At 39.6% G+C, this 13,257-nt stretch overlaps 1 protein-coding gene across 1 annotated transcript; it reads left to right on the top strand.

Moving 5' to 3' along the window:
* Positions 1 to 2,717: 2,717 nt before the first annotated feature.
* Positions 2,718 to 12,803, top strand: LOC103376270 (vacuolar protein sorting-associated protein 45-like). The gene is made up of 15 exons (XM_008306651.1): positions 2,718 to 2,957; positions 3,498 to 3,632; positions 3,963 to 4,023; positions 4,171 to 4,250; positions 5,279 to 5,347; positions 6,094 to 6,231; positions 7,521 to 7,631; positions 8,657 to 8,791; positions 9,483 to 9,596; positions 9,693 to 9,860; positions 10,173 to 10,331; positions 10,462 to 10,569; positions 11,105 to 11,226; positions 11,681 to 11,812; positions 11,902 to 12,803. Exons 1-15 carry the CDS (start codon positions 2,865 to 2,867, stop codon positions 11,987 to 11,989), a joined length of 1,713 nt encoding a protein of 570 aa, XP_008304873.1. The 5' UTR covers positions 2,718 to 2,864; the 3' UTR covers positions 11,990 to 12,803.
* Positions 12,804 to 13,257: the final 454 nt, after the last annotated feature.

The following is a 13,257-nucleotide window of genomic DNA, read 5'->3' as shown; positions in this document are numbered from 1 at the left end:
GACTTCAGTAACTCTACAAGATACCCGTCAGGAGCGCGCTTACCTTTTACGGACTTGTAATAGGTTAAGTAAATATTTATTCCGTTAAAATTCCGGCGTAAAACTGCGTGTTTTCTACAAATAAAACGAGAAATCTGTGTTCTTCACAGAGTAGCAGCTCCTAGCAGTTAGCCCGTGTACACGTTTGGTTTGAAGCTGTCTGGTGTGAAAAGCGCTTCTGTATCCCTCCGCCGTCTCACTTCTGCTGCTGTCTCGTAAGGCACTACATGCAGACGGGGCGGAGCAATACCTTTTCCTGCAGACACAGCAAGTTATAACTAGTGTAATATTGTTAATAAATACAGATTAAAACTCTCACCTCTCATCCCTGGACCTTTAATAAAAAGCGAAAAATACGCGCAATAGCAATACGGCGTAATGTCACAATAAACAGCGTTCAGCCTGAAGTAGAAGTGAGCCTGAGGTCTGTGTGCTAACAGGGGTTAGCATGCTAACGTTACACAACGTTAACTTTTCCACGTTCGCCACAAACACGCTAATAAACACTAAGGGGTCTGACTTTAATCACATTTCGGCTGATTTAGAAAAATACGCGATTTAAACCCTTAAAACGCTGATTAAAGAGACTTCTAGCTGACATTTACTGGCGTTTTTTAACAGACTAAACTTTATGACACAGTGTTAGCAAACATCAGATTAACCCAGTGCTAAAGTCATATCAGAAAGCAGCCTGTAGTTTACATCCAGCTACAATAATTCACAAGTTAAATTAAATTAATTGATTACCTCACCTGTGTTACACACAGCTAATATTAGTGATGAGAACTGAGTTTAACAATAAGCTAGTTGAACAAACTGAGGTTAGCTGCATCTGCTAGCTCAGTGTAAAGCTAATCCAGACATTAAGTACCAACACTGGCCAAGTAAAGTGAATAAATACCACCACAATGCTAATTATGTTTAAATCTGTATTAAGTGGAGCTCATCGGTCATGTATATAGAAATGTTTGCTTCTTCCTTGCAACAGCTAGCAAACAACGACTAGCTAACTTGTATACAGGAAGTTATTTAAGTGACATTAAGAAAAACTAAGATAATCAACAACAAAAACATATGCAACCATCTATAGTTGATCCGAAACAACTGGTTAAAAAGGTTAAACATATTACACTACTTACAAGCTCCTGTAGGATGTCTCTGGTTATATCTAGTTGTGTTTTGAACCCTGAAAACTGCAGCAAGTGCTAACAAGTGCTAGCTTAGCTAATGTCTTCAGTTAAATAAAACAGTCATTGTCATTTTCAAAACAGTCGTGTAGCGTTATGAGACAAGCTGGGGATACAGGTGACATTCATTTTGGACGGTTTGCATAAATAAGTAAATTCATGCTAAATTTGTGCTAAATTACAATAGTGTGTATGACTAATTTAAAGCTGCTGTTAGCGAGTTAGCTAACATTGCTGTTAGCAAGAATGCAACAACTCTCAGATATTGGGGGGACATTACATTAAATTTGTTCACACAATTTCTACTGCATCTCCATTATACAAAATATTAAATTGGCATCTTTCTTTGCAAAATTACAAGTGTATATAAACAAAAAAGAACAAGCTATAATAATATGTCTTGATGATCAACCATTTTAAAAACAACTGCTTTGCTGTGATTACAGAAATCTGGAGATTACATGTAGTTGTTTTTTTCTTCTTCCATTTATTACAGAGAATATTTAATAAATGACATTAATTTCAATGTGATTTGGCCAAATGCACTTGTTAGGCATCACGTTAAAATGCATGATGTTCAAAGTTTCAGAGCTCCAGTGTGCAGCTGTCATGTTAGAAATATAAGAGTCACAGAGAGCAACAATAATCATATTTACTTACATCGCGAACATTTTTGTTAACCAGTGTTCCTCACTTGCAGGATTTGCAGTAACATCACTTTTTACCATAATGTGTTGTTTATATTCTTCATACTTCTCCATTATAACAACCTATTCGTCTTGACTGAAGTAGATCACACACATCACTGTGGAAGAGTCACGCATCAAACAAATCTTTTTGTTGGAATATTGTCAGAACCTGATCAAGAAAATGTATCATCAAAGAAATTTTCACTGTATTATATTTAATATGCAGATATTTGTATTATACAACATTAATTACCAGATTATTTCATTTTGTTTGGGGTCACAGGGAATGTTTCTCTTTGTTTACATGCAGTGTATTTATTTTTGTGTACAAAATACATTTGCTAATATGTTTATCTATTGAAGGAATTAAACATATTGAATCAAATATTGTGATCAAGCACTTTTACTTTATGTCATGCTTTAGAGAACATTTTGATTTTTTTTTTACTTCTTTGTGTTGCCTTTCCAGCAGTAATAACTGATTATTCATGTTCTTACAAATCAATCACCGAACCAGTTGTACATTAAACTATCCACCAGTATAATAAGTTTAAAGTCATCTCTGTCTGAACAATGACATGCAGTTTACATGCATCAGTAATAATAGTAAAATAGTTTAAACAAGTATTACATTAAGAGGGCCCACACAACTTCTGTAAATAGAACTTTTATTTGATATTTATATTCAGGTTTCTTAGTAACGATTTCTAAAAAGAGAGAGAGAAAAAAAAACGCTTATGAAGTTCCCACGCAGGCGCTGTGCGTCTGACGTGATGACGTCAAGGACCCGGAAGGAAGTGTGCAGCCGTGTTGTTGTCGCAGCAGCTCAGCTGATATTTATCCAGAACCAGCAGAAAGAGACAGAGGATCCTTCCGGCAGGCTGTAACACTCTCCCCGCTGCTGCTGTTTGTTTGTTTATTGTTGTTGTTGTTCCCGAGCGTCGCCATCATGAACGTGACGCTCGCAGTGAAGCAGTACATCTCCAAGATGATCGAGAACAGCGGGCCCGGGATGAAGGTGCTGCTCATGGACAAGGAGACGGTGAGACACCGGGGGGCTGGTACTGGGACTGGGACTGGGACTGGGACTGCGTGAGACTGATGCTGTTACCGGTGCTATTATTTGTACTGTGTGGTTCGTTTACCATTAGCAGTAGTATTACTTGTACTGTGTTGTCGTGTTTTTACTGGTGTGACTGCCATTATTAGTGATATTGTTTCCTATACAGGTACTGTGTGTGGTCCTGTCACTATGTGGTACTGTTACTGTTATTTGGTATTATTGCAGGTACTATTACTATTGCTGGTATTGCTGCTGTTGTTGGTACTGGTACTATTTCTGATAATGGTACATTGATAATATTTCTGGTGCTGGAACTGTTGCTATGACTGGTACTGTTACTATTACTAGTACTGTGTGGTACTGTTACTGTTACTATTACTATTACTAGTACTGTGTGGTACTGTTACTGTACTTTAGTGGTTACCTATGTTTATCTCATCTTAAGCTGTCAGTCTGTTTCCAGGTTGAATATATGCGGTGGTGCAGTAAATCAAAACATGTGTTTGTGTGTGTGTTCAGACCAGTATAGTGAGTGTGGTGTACACCCAGTCTGAGATCCTGCAGAAGGAGGTTTACCTGTTTGAGCGAATCGACTCCCAGAACAGAGACAGCATGAAGCACCTGAAGGCCATTTGTTTCCTCCGACCCACCAAGGTACAAAACCTGTAGAGACCCTCTGTCTGTCTGAGTGATAATGACATTATAACAATGATGATCTTGTTTATTTAGAATGGACAGTACACATTGATACACATCAGTATAAAAGTACAAGATGTAAACATCCCAGATTATAGCAAAGTGGCTAATTTATGTCTGTAGTCCTGCTGCAGTTAACAAAAGCCAAAAGCATTTCAAATGACAGTACACAGACACAAATACACAAGTGGGAAAGGCAGTGTACATTCTGTAACATGCTCAGTTAAGAGTGATCACGGATCTGATTTGCTTGCAGACATTAACACTATGTTTGTGTGTTTCCTGCAGGACAACGTAGAACACCTGATCCAGGAGCTGAGGAGACCAAAGTACAGCGTCTACTTCATCTGTAAGTTGTCTCAGCAGCACTGACTACAGATGAGAATATGATCATCGCTGATGTCCATCAGAATGAACTTCCAGAAATCCAAACACAGGTTTGTTAGGTTTATGTAGAGCTAAATGATTATCTGACTGCTCTGTATGTGTGTTTCAGACTTCAGTAACGTGATCAGTAAGAGTGAGATCAAAGCTCTGGCTGAAGCTGATGAACAGGAAGTCGTGGCTGAAGTCCAGGTGAGTTCAGGATCCAGCTGCAGCTCACAATCTGCTTTGTCTTGTTTGCATGGTGGGTGGAAAAGGCTGGAAAAATACTAGAAAACACAGAGAATACGAGGAAGTGTTTGGGTGTCAAACTGTCTCTGGTTCTTCTGAAAAAACCTCAAGTAGAAGAGCTGAGTTCCTGAGCAGGTTCCCAAAGACGTCAGTTGTGCTTCACTGCTGCAGGTTTCAGTCAGCGAAGGAGGAACGGATTAACCAACAGTCGCTGCTGATCCTGGACCAGCTACGTCAAGTTGTCCACACGATAATGTTGATGATTTAATGCTCGTCTGGATTTTTGTTGTTGTAGCAATAAGTCCTAAAAGCTGAACCAGCAAAAATTCAGTTTACAAAGTGAGCCCACAACCACCTGAAGAATGTATCAAGAATTAAAGGACTCAGTACGTTTAGAACACAAGGACTGCATTGATCTTCAGTCGACTCGACTTCTGTAACAGTGTCTTTACAGGGCTCTAAAAAATTAATCAGGCAGCTGCTGCTCGCGTCGTCACTAAGACCAGAACTGTGGATCACATCAGTCCAGTTCTGAGGTCTTTAAACTGCTTCCTGTCTTCCAAACACTTTATTTTAAAATACTGCTGAATGCTTGAGGGCCAAAGTACATTTCTGATCTGCTGCTACATTATGAACTGTCCGGACCTGTCAGTTCACCTGGGACAGATCTACTTTTCTGGTCCACACAGTCGAAGCAAAGCGCAGAGAGGCAGCGTCCAGTTCCTCTGTCATTCACAGAACCAAATCTGAGGCATCTGAATGTCTTCAACTGCACAGTGACTGTTACTTTCTGTTTCATCTTACTTTTTCATCCTCTATTGAACTCCTTTGAGTTAAAATGTCTTTTTTTTAAGATAATGCTTTATGTTCCTTTTACACACTGGTCTTGAGGCCTTTTATATTGCATGTAAAGCACTTTGAATTGCTGTTTTGTTGAAATGTGCTGCACAAATAAACTCGTCTTACCGAGTGTGTTTGTGTTTTTGCAGGAGTTTTATGGAGACTTCATCGCTGTGAACCCTCACCTGTTCTCCCTCAACCTGCAGGGAGTCGCCAGGGTAAGAAACATGGAAGCTGTCTGGTTTCTGCTGCCTCCTCAACACATAACTGAGATCAGATTTCATTCATCAGGTTGGGTCTCTTGTCACAGTTTTAATGAAGCCAAGTTTGTGCTGCAGGAGCTTCAAGTGGCTTTGCACTTATTTTAATTGCAGGAGAATCCTAATCTCGGGGTCTGATGTTCAGTACAGATTATTTGGTGCCTTGTTGGGTTTACAGATCCAGCCTGAAACTTCCTGAACTGCTGGATGAATTTTATTTATTTCCCCTCTGTATATCACTACAGTCGATTTGAAATGAAGCAGTCAAACTATGATTGAAGTGTTAACTTTCGGATTCAATTTGAAGGGATTCAGCTAAATTATTACTTTAAATGTTGAGGAATTACAGACTTTTTCTTTACACAGGCTCAGAAGCTGCACATTTTTCTTCAATTTACAACTTGATTGCTTCATTTCTAATCCACTGTGGGGCTGTAAAGAGGATACATTGTGACAATTGTGTCTCTGCCCAAATACGTATCAGCTGTTTATATTCCCACTAATGTTTATATTCCCACTAACGTTGGCAGAACTGGTTTCATTTATCCTGTACTTCTTAAATAGATTCTTTTAAAGCCCTCAAATGTTACAGCTTCTTTATCTAATGGTTTTCTGTCTCTGTTCTGTGCTTTCTGGTGTTGATATGTTCTTAGTTTCATGATCTCAGTGAGATAATGTGAATAACTTGGGTCTTTGTGTTTCAGGGTCGGAGTTGGGAACCCTCCATGTTGTCTCGCTGCACTCAGGGTCTGACCTCCGTCCTGCTCGCTCTGAAGAAATGCCCGATGATCCGCTACCAGCTGTCCTCAGATATGTCCAAACGCCTCGCTGAGAGTGTCAAGGTATCCACGGCAACAACAAGCGATGTTCTCAGTACTCCAAAAAGCACCTGTGGGTTTGAGAGGCATATTGTCTGTTGCCATAATTACAACATTTATCAGCCAGAAACGCTAAAAACAAACGATTCGTCTGTGATGTGCCATTCAGTTGGGATATTTCCTCAAAATCACTTTACTCTAAGTGCCACATTTAAAGAATTGGCACAAATAAACCACGTACTCTAGCTAGATTCTGTAAAAATTAGAAATTCTGAATTCCTCGATGAAACACAAAAGTCATTAGAAACTCTTCTGAGACCAACAGTCACATGTCAAAAAATCTGGAACTTTTCGGCTGAGCTGCAGTTTGTGTTTACACAGAGCAGAGTGTGGAGACAAATGAGAAATGTAGGTAGTAAAATATCCGTAGCATTTGGAGTAACTATTTCTTTCACATTGGTAATGAATGTGGGCACTTGGTGTTTTACATGATAATTCCAGGTTTTTTCAAACTTTGTAGAATTAGTAATCAAATTCATTGAACCAATTCCTGTATATGCACAGAAGACATTTTTGAATTCTCTCTCCATCTAGTCAGGGTTATGTTGTTCCCATAGAGGTGCAGGCCTTTATGTTGTAATGACAAATGTGCCCATGGTAAAGAAGAAGAGCGTAACGATGGCAAAAACTTCCCCGCCACAGCTTGAAGTTCAGACAGTTTACTATAGTTGATGTTGATGTACGTGAGGGGCTTTGATTCCACTACAGTTCAGAGGGAAGTGTTGCAGTTTTTCCTGCACCCCAGGCACAAGATGCATAAAATCACTGAAGTACTTTCTTCAAACACATTTTTAAAAAATGGTGAGTTTTGTGAGATTGGGGACTTTGCAGATTTCAAACTCAGATTTTTATTATCAATTAATCAGTTGATTGTCTTCTCTATAAAATGCCAAAAACAAATACAGAAAAAGATTTTTTAGAGAGAACAAAGTGACGTCTGGTTTCAGCCACCAACAGCCCAAAACCCAAAGAGGTTTGATTTTAGACAAAGAAAAACAAATATTTTCTTCTAAAAAGCTCAAAAAACAAAGATGATTTTAATCTTTGCTAAAAAATAATGACAAATATTATTTATTTGTTCTTTATTTATCAATCAACAATTACTGTAGTTCTGATGTAAAGTATTACAATTCATATTTACCACGTTATCATGTATAGTTTGTAGTGCTGATGCTTTAAGCACATGTACAGCTGATGATACTTTTACTGGAGTACTGTTTGAGTACTTCTTCTTTAACTTTGTCTGTTCTCAGCAAATCATCACAAAGGAGTACGAGCTGTTCGACTTCAGAAAGACCGAAGTTCCTCCTCTGCTGCTGATACTCGACCGGAGCGACGACGCCATCACGCCGCTGCTCAACCAGGTGACCAATCACAGCGCTGCCCTCTGGGACATCATCAGGTTTTAACAACAAACAGGCCGTGCGCTCCGGTTTTGTTTAGAAATAGTTTCTTAGTTCAGGTGATAAATTTATGTTTCTCTTAATCATAGGATTCTTTATAAAATATTTTTCAGAATTACTTTGATTTTTCTTTGTGGAAATTATACAATGTTTCTCGTAATTATGAGAATTTTAAAAATGTTTAAATTGTGAAATAATATTTATATTAGAAAATATTAACTGAGATCTTTTTCATAATTACCGCATCTTTTAATATAGTTCCTAAATGTTTTCTATAATTATTACAAAGTATTTTTCAGAATATTAGACTTTTTTGTCATTTTCAGATTTTACAGAAATTCTTTTCATGCAATAATTAAATATTTTTTTGAATTAGGAGATCTTGTGTCAAATTATGACATTTTTTTAAACATAATTATAAAATATTTTATCATTTTAGGATCTTTTTTGTAATCATGACTTGTCTTTAATGTACTCACACAGTATGTTTTGATAACTATAATATCTTTTAATGTAAATATTAAATATTTTTCTGAAATTATGACACCTTCTTCTATAATTACGAAACTTTTTTTAAAAATATTATTCGATTTCTTTCCTTGTAATCATGACATTTTTTACCGTACTTATACATTTTTAGCATAATTCTGAGATCTTTTACACAATTTCATTGTGAGTTTGAGATCTTCATTGACATTTATTTCTTGTAATCATAAGTTAAAAAGTCATAATTGTGAGTTGAGGAGTCCATGTTTTTATTTAGTGATTTTAATACAGGTTATATATATATGTTGCATTTTTTTTTCTGTTTTCATAAAATTAGCACAAATGTACGCATTTAATGTACTTTTCCTGAAAAACACAGTTTGTTTAAAATGCAGCTCTGATGTGAATCTCCTTTTTATTTGTTCTCTTTACACCTGCATCCTCTGTTAAAGACCCAGAACATGAAGCAGCTGTTTACAGTTGTAGCTTGTGTGTTTCAGTGGACGTATCAGGCGATGGTCCACGAGCTTCTGGGTCTGAACAACAACAGGATCGACTTGTCCAGAGTCCCGGGAATCAGCAAAGACCTGAGAGAGGTGGTTCTGTCTGCGGAGAACGATGAGTTCTACGCCAACGTGAGTCCAAAGACGCTGAAACACATTTTCACACATTTACCTTGATTCTCATCATCTGATTTTGAAGGGATTAGTTCAGATCTGCATTTTGTTACGTTTGAAGTCTAAACTCCAGCTGCTTGTGACGCTCAGGTTTAGTTTTATTTCAGTTCAATTAAAAACATTCCTCATTTATTCCTTACGGGTCTGCAAACAACACAAACAACTGGATGAACGTGATTCTGTAGTTAATCATTATAACAAACGATGGAGCTACAGCTATCGACTGAGTAACCAGGAAGGTTGATGGTGATTGGAGAATCTTGTGATACTTATTCCTTAATGTGTTTCCATTTAATGTATTAATCGCTGAAAACACACACAAAGAGTTAATTCACATGCATTAAATCTGTCTAAAATCCACATTATGTTATCATAAAGGTTTGTGGAAGCATCTGCTAAGTGAGTTCTGTGTACGGAAATAAATGGAAACCAGCCTGAAACAGCAGGAATCTAAAAATGCAAAGTTTGTGAAGAAAGTAAAACAAAGTGTGGTGTGACTCGCTGAGACTAACGATATTTCTACTGAATCAGTAAAGCACTTTAAACAAAACAAATATTATATTTTTCCACCAACACACTTGAACAAAAAAGTCTCATCCGACACGGTCTGGAGGTTTAACGTTGTCACTCTGTCTCTTTCCTACGTCAGAACCTGTACCTGAACTTCGGGGAGATCGGCACCAACATAAAGAACCTGATGGAGGACTTCCAGAAGAAAAAACCCAAAGGACAACAGAAGCTTGAATCCATCACAGACATGAAGGTCAGTGTTGGATCTGGAGTTCAGTGATTCTGAAACACAGGTTAAAGTATCTCCTCCAGTCGGTCCAGATGTTTGTGTGTGCTGTCGTCCCTGCAGGCGTTTGTAGACAACTACCCACAGTTTAAGAAGATGTCGGGCACCGTGTCCAAACATGTGACGGTGGTGGGGGAGCTGTCCCGGCTGGTGTCGGAGCGGCAGCTGATGGAGGTGTCGGAGGTGGAGCAGGAGCTTGCCTGTCAGAACGACCACTCCAACGCTCAGCAGGTAGGTCACCTCATCGCTGTTCAGATGATTCATCCACCTCAGCTTCACATCTAAAGCTTCCTCTACTGATAGAGCGATGTGTTAGAAATGTACGGAGCCATACAAGCTCTACAAGTGTTTCAGAGTAGTTCCAAAGAGTTTAAAAGATGCTTGAGATGAGTTCTAATAGCTGCAACAAGCTTTAAGTGAACTCATTAGAGCAGCAAAAACCTGTGATGAGCTTTAAAGAATCTGTAAACAGCTGTAACCAACTGAAGAAACTGTAGTGAGCTTTAAAGGAGCTGTAATGAGGTTTTCTGTGTTTTCTTTTAGAGCGTTCGTCGGCTGCTGCAGAATCCTCGTCTGTCGGAGCTGGACGCCGTCCGTCTCGTCATGCTCTACGCTTTGAGATACGAACGTCACAGCAGCAGCATCCTCCCGTCTCTGATGGACGAGCTGAGCAGGAGAGGAGTGTCCGAACGCCACCGCAGGGTAACGCCGCCGCCGCAGTAGTCAGCTCGGATTCAGGGATTCAGAATATTCTCTGTACAGTCAGATTTAGCTTGTAGTTTCGGTGTTTTGCCTCTGGAGGGCAGTAAAGTTCACAATCTGCTTCTTCCAGATGGTTCAGTCTGTGGTGGAGTATGGAGGGAAGAGAGTCAGAGGAAGTGACCTCATCACGCCGACAGACGCCGTCGCCATCACCAAACAGTTCTTCAAAGGACTCAAGGTACAAAAAAAAACACACACAGTCAGTCAAACAGCAGTTACCTCTGTTTCCTGAAAAACCAAAGACGTTGTTAAAAGGTAATCTTACCTGTATGGTTGCCACTCATCTCCCATTTAAAATGTGATTCTTTCTCTACAAAAACTGTTTGTAAAATCTTAGTATATTAATTTTTGACCTCTGACCTCTGGAGATGCTTGTGGTTCTCAGTGATTATTTTCCATATTTTGGCCGCTGTGACAATGGAACATGCAGTAAAGTTGTTCTATCTGCAATTACCATGATTTAAAATGTGTTAATTTTTTCTGGTTGCTGTATATTGATTTGTTAAAGCTGATCAAATACATACAAATTAGTATATTGAAAGAGCTGACTGTTTCAGACTGTCCTTCACGTGTCCTGCTGCAACACCTGTGATTCACCTGCTAACTCTGTAGCAGCCTCACGTGATACGAGCCATCAGTGACATGAACACTGGAACAGCTGCATGTTGCTGCACATTGTTTGAATGTGTGTGTTTTTTGACGTGTGTGTTCAGGGTGTGGAAAACGTTTACACTCAGCATCAGCCGCTGCTTCATGACACTCTGGATCAGCTGATCAAAGGTCGACTCAAAGACAGTCAGTTCCCCTACCTGGGAGCCAGCAGCCTCAGAGACAGGTAACACACCTGAGGGACAGGTAGCACATCTGAAAGACAAGTAACACACTTAAGAGACAGGTAACACACCTGAGAGACAGGTAACACACCTGAGGGACAGCTAACATACTTAAGAGACAAGTAACACACCTGAGAGAAAGCTGCACACTACAGACAGTGACACACCTTAGCAACAGGTAGCACACACCTGAGAGACAGTTAACACTCATTTTAGACATGCAACACACACCTGAAAGACAAGTAAGATAAATTTCACACAGATAACACACCTGAGAGACAAGTAACACAGTGTAGCAACAGGTAACATACACCTGAGACAGTGTTGTTAACACACCTGACAGGTGACAAATTTTAGAGACAGGCAACACACATCTGAAAGACAAGTAAAAAACACTTCACACACCTGAGTCAGGTAAGCTGCCGCTGACGGTCATGTGGTAAAAATGTGTTTCAGGCCTCAGGACATCCTGGTGTTTATCATCGGTGGAGCCACGTATGAAGAAGCTCTGACGGTTTACAACCTGAACCGCAGCACACCTGGAGTCCGGATCGTGCTGGGAGGAAGCAGCATCCACAACACCAAGAGGTAACACACACACACACACACACACACACACACACACACACACACTACTTCTTACTTACTGACTACTTCTCTCTTTGTCTCTCCGTTAGTTTCCTAGAGGAGGTGATGTTGACGTCGGGTCACAGCAGCGGCAGCGACAGAGCGCATGGAAGCAGTCGCCATGGCAGCAGACGCTGAACACAAACACCAGCTCTTCTTCTTCGTCTTCATCTTCTTTACCTGTCATCAGATAAACAACATCATTCCCTCTGTCTGTGTCTGTGTGTTTAAAGGAACAGTGTGACATTTCTGTGAATCACCTGGACTGTTTCTGTTTCCAAACACGAGGCGGTCAGAATATTAGAAACGACCTCAACAACGTCTCTGGCGTCCGAAAAGACGACTTCATGCAGATCCGTCATGTCCGACTTTTGCTTTCAGGTGGCTGAGGCTGTAACAGTACGCTGCATTCACAGTTTAGTCACGTTTTCAATTCAGCACATCAAAGTAAATGAGTTGTTTTGTAATTATTTTGTAAAATGAGTCGCACAGTTAGAGCAGAGATAGAATGAACAGAAATACAACATGCTTTGTGCAGTAACTCATCGCACAGGATTCACAACCATCGCAGTGTCTGCAAGGCTAACCCTGCTAGCATCCAGTGGCTAATCGACAACAACTGGTGCGCTGATGAAATATTGACCTTGAAGCTGTACATTATTGTTCCAGGAGGTGTTGATGTTTCGTACAGTTACAGCCGAAGAAACCAAAAACATTGTCAAACTAAATCCGGACCAAACCCCCATTCTCTCTGAGCATAAACATGACAAATCTTTGAACATTTTAGCTCTGAGAGAAGCAGCATCAGGTGTTCGCAACTCCTGCTTTCAGGTCTGATTCTTGTTTGTTTACTCTCAAACAAAAGAAACATGTTGTGGATCTGTGAATTGAGTGGAATGTTCCTTTAAATTGTCTGCGTGACTGAATGTGAATAAAACAGAAATACGACTCGCTGCTTATTGTTATTCATCAAGTTTGCTCACAGTGAAATTATCTGAACATCAGTCAGAGGAAGAAATCAATCAGCTACGTTTACTTTGTGTTTGTGTCACAGTAAAAGCTGATTTTATATTAATTAGCTCCAGTCTGTGATCTTAATCATCTCATTAAGACTGCGGCTTGTTCACAGTCATCCATAGGAAACTTCAAAGCTTCATAAATATTCTAAAGCTGCAGCTGCCTGCATTCCCAGCAGCAACATAACTGATGTTTCCCTTCTTTCTCAGTTCCTAATTTAATTAAGAAAACAAGAGCGCTGAGGTCAAGCTGAGGTCTGGAAGACAACAAATCAAAAGTGACTGTAAAAAGCTTCAGGAAGATTCATCACAGTCTGAGCTGGTGCTGCTCCTCCGTGATCAGAAAAAAACAAAACCTTTTCCTGCATCTTCATCACAGGAAGTGGCTCG

The sequence above is a fragment of the Stegastes partitus genome, unplaced genomic scaffold, assembly GCF_000690725.1.
Source record: "Stegastes partitus isolate 25-593 unplaced genomic scaffold, Stegastes_partitus-1.0.2 Scaffold3752, whole genome shotgun sequence".
NCBI lineage: Eukaryota > Metazoa > Chordata > Actinopteri > Pomacentridae > Stegastes > Stegastes partitus.
This window is presented reverse-complemented; position numbering and strand designations above follow the sequence as displayed.

What these genes read in the sequence shown, in the direction of transcription:
- LOC103376270 (XM_008306651.1), top strand. Translation starts at nt 2,865, where the DNA reads ATGAACGTGACGCTCGCAGTGAAGCAGTACATCTCCAAGATGATCGAG. An exon ending in GTACAGCGTCTACTTCATCT is followed by an intron (nt 4,024 to 4,170) that starts GTAAGTTGTCTC and finishes TGTGTGTTTCAG; the next exon opens with ACTTCAGTAACGTGATCAGT. An exon ending in AGTTCTTCAAAGGACTCAAG is followed by an intron (nt 10,570 to 11,104) that starts GTACAAAAAAAA and finishes GTGTGTGTTCAG; the next exon opens with GGTGTGGAAAACGTTTACAC.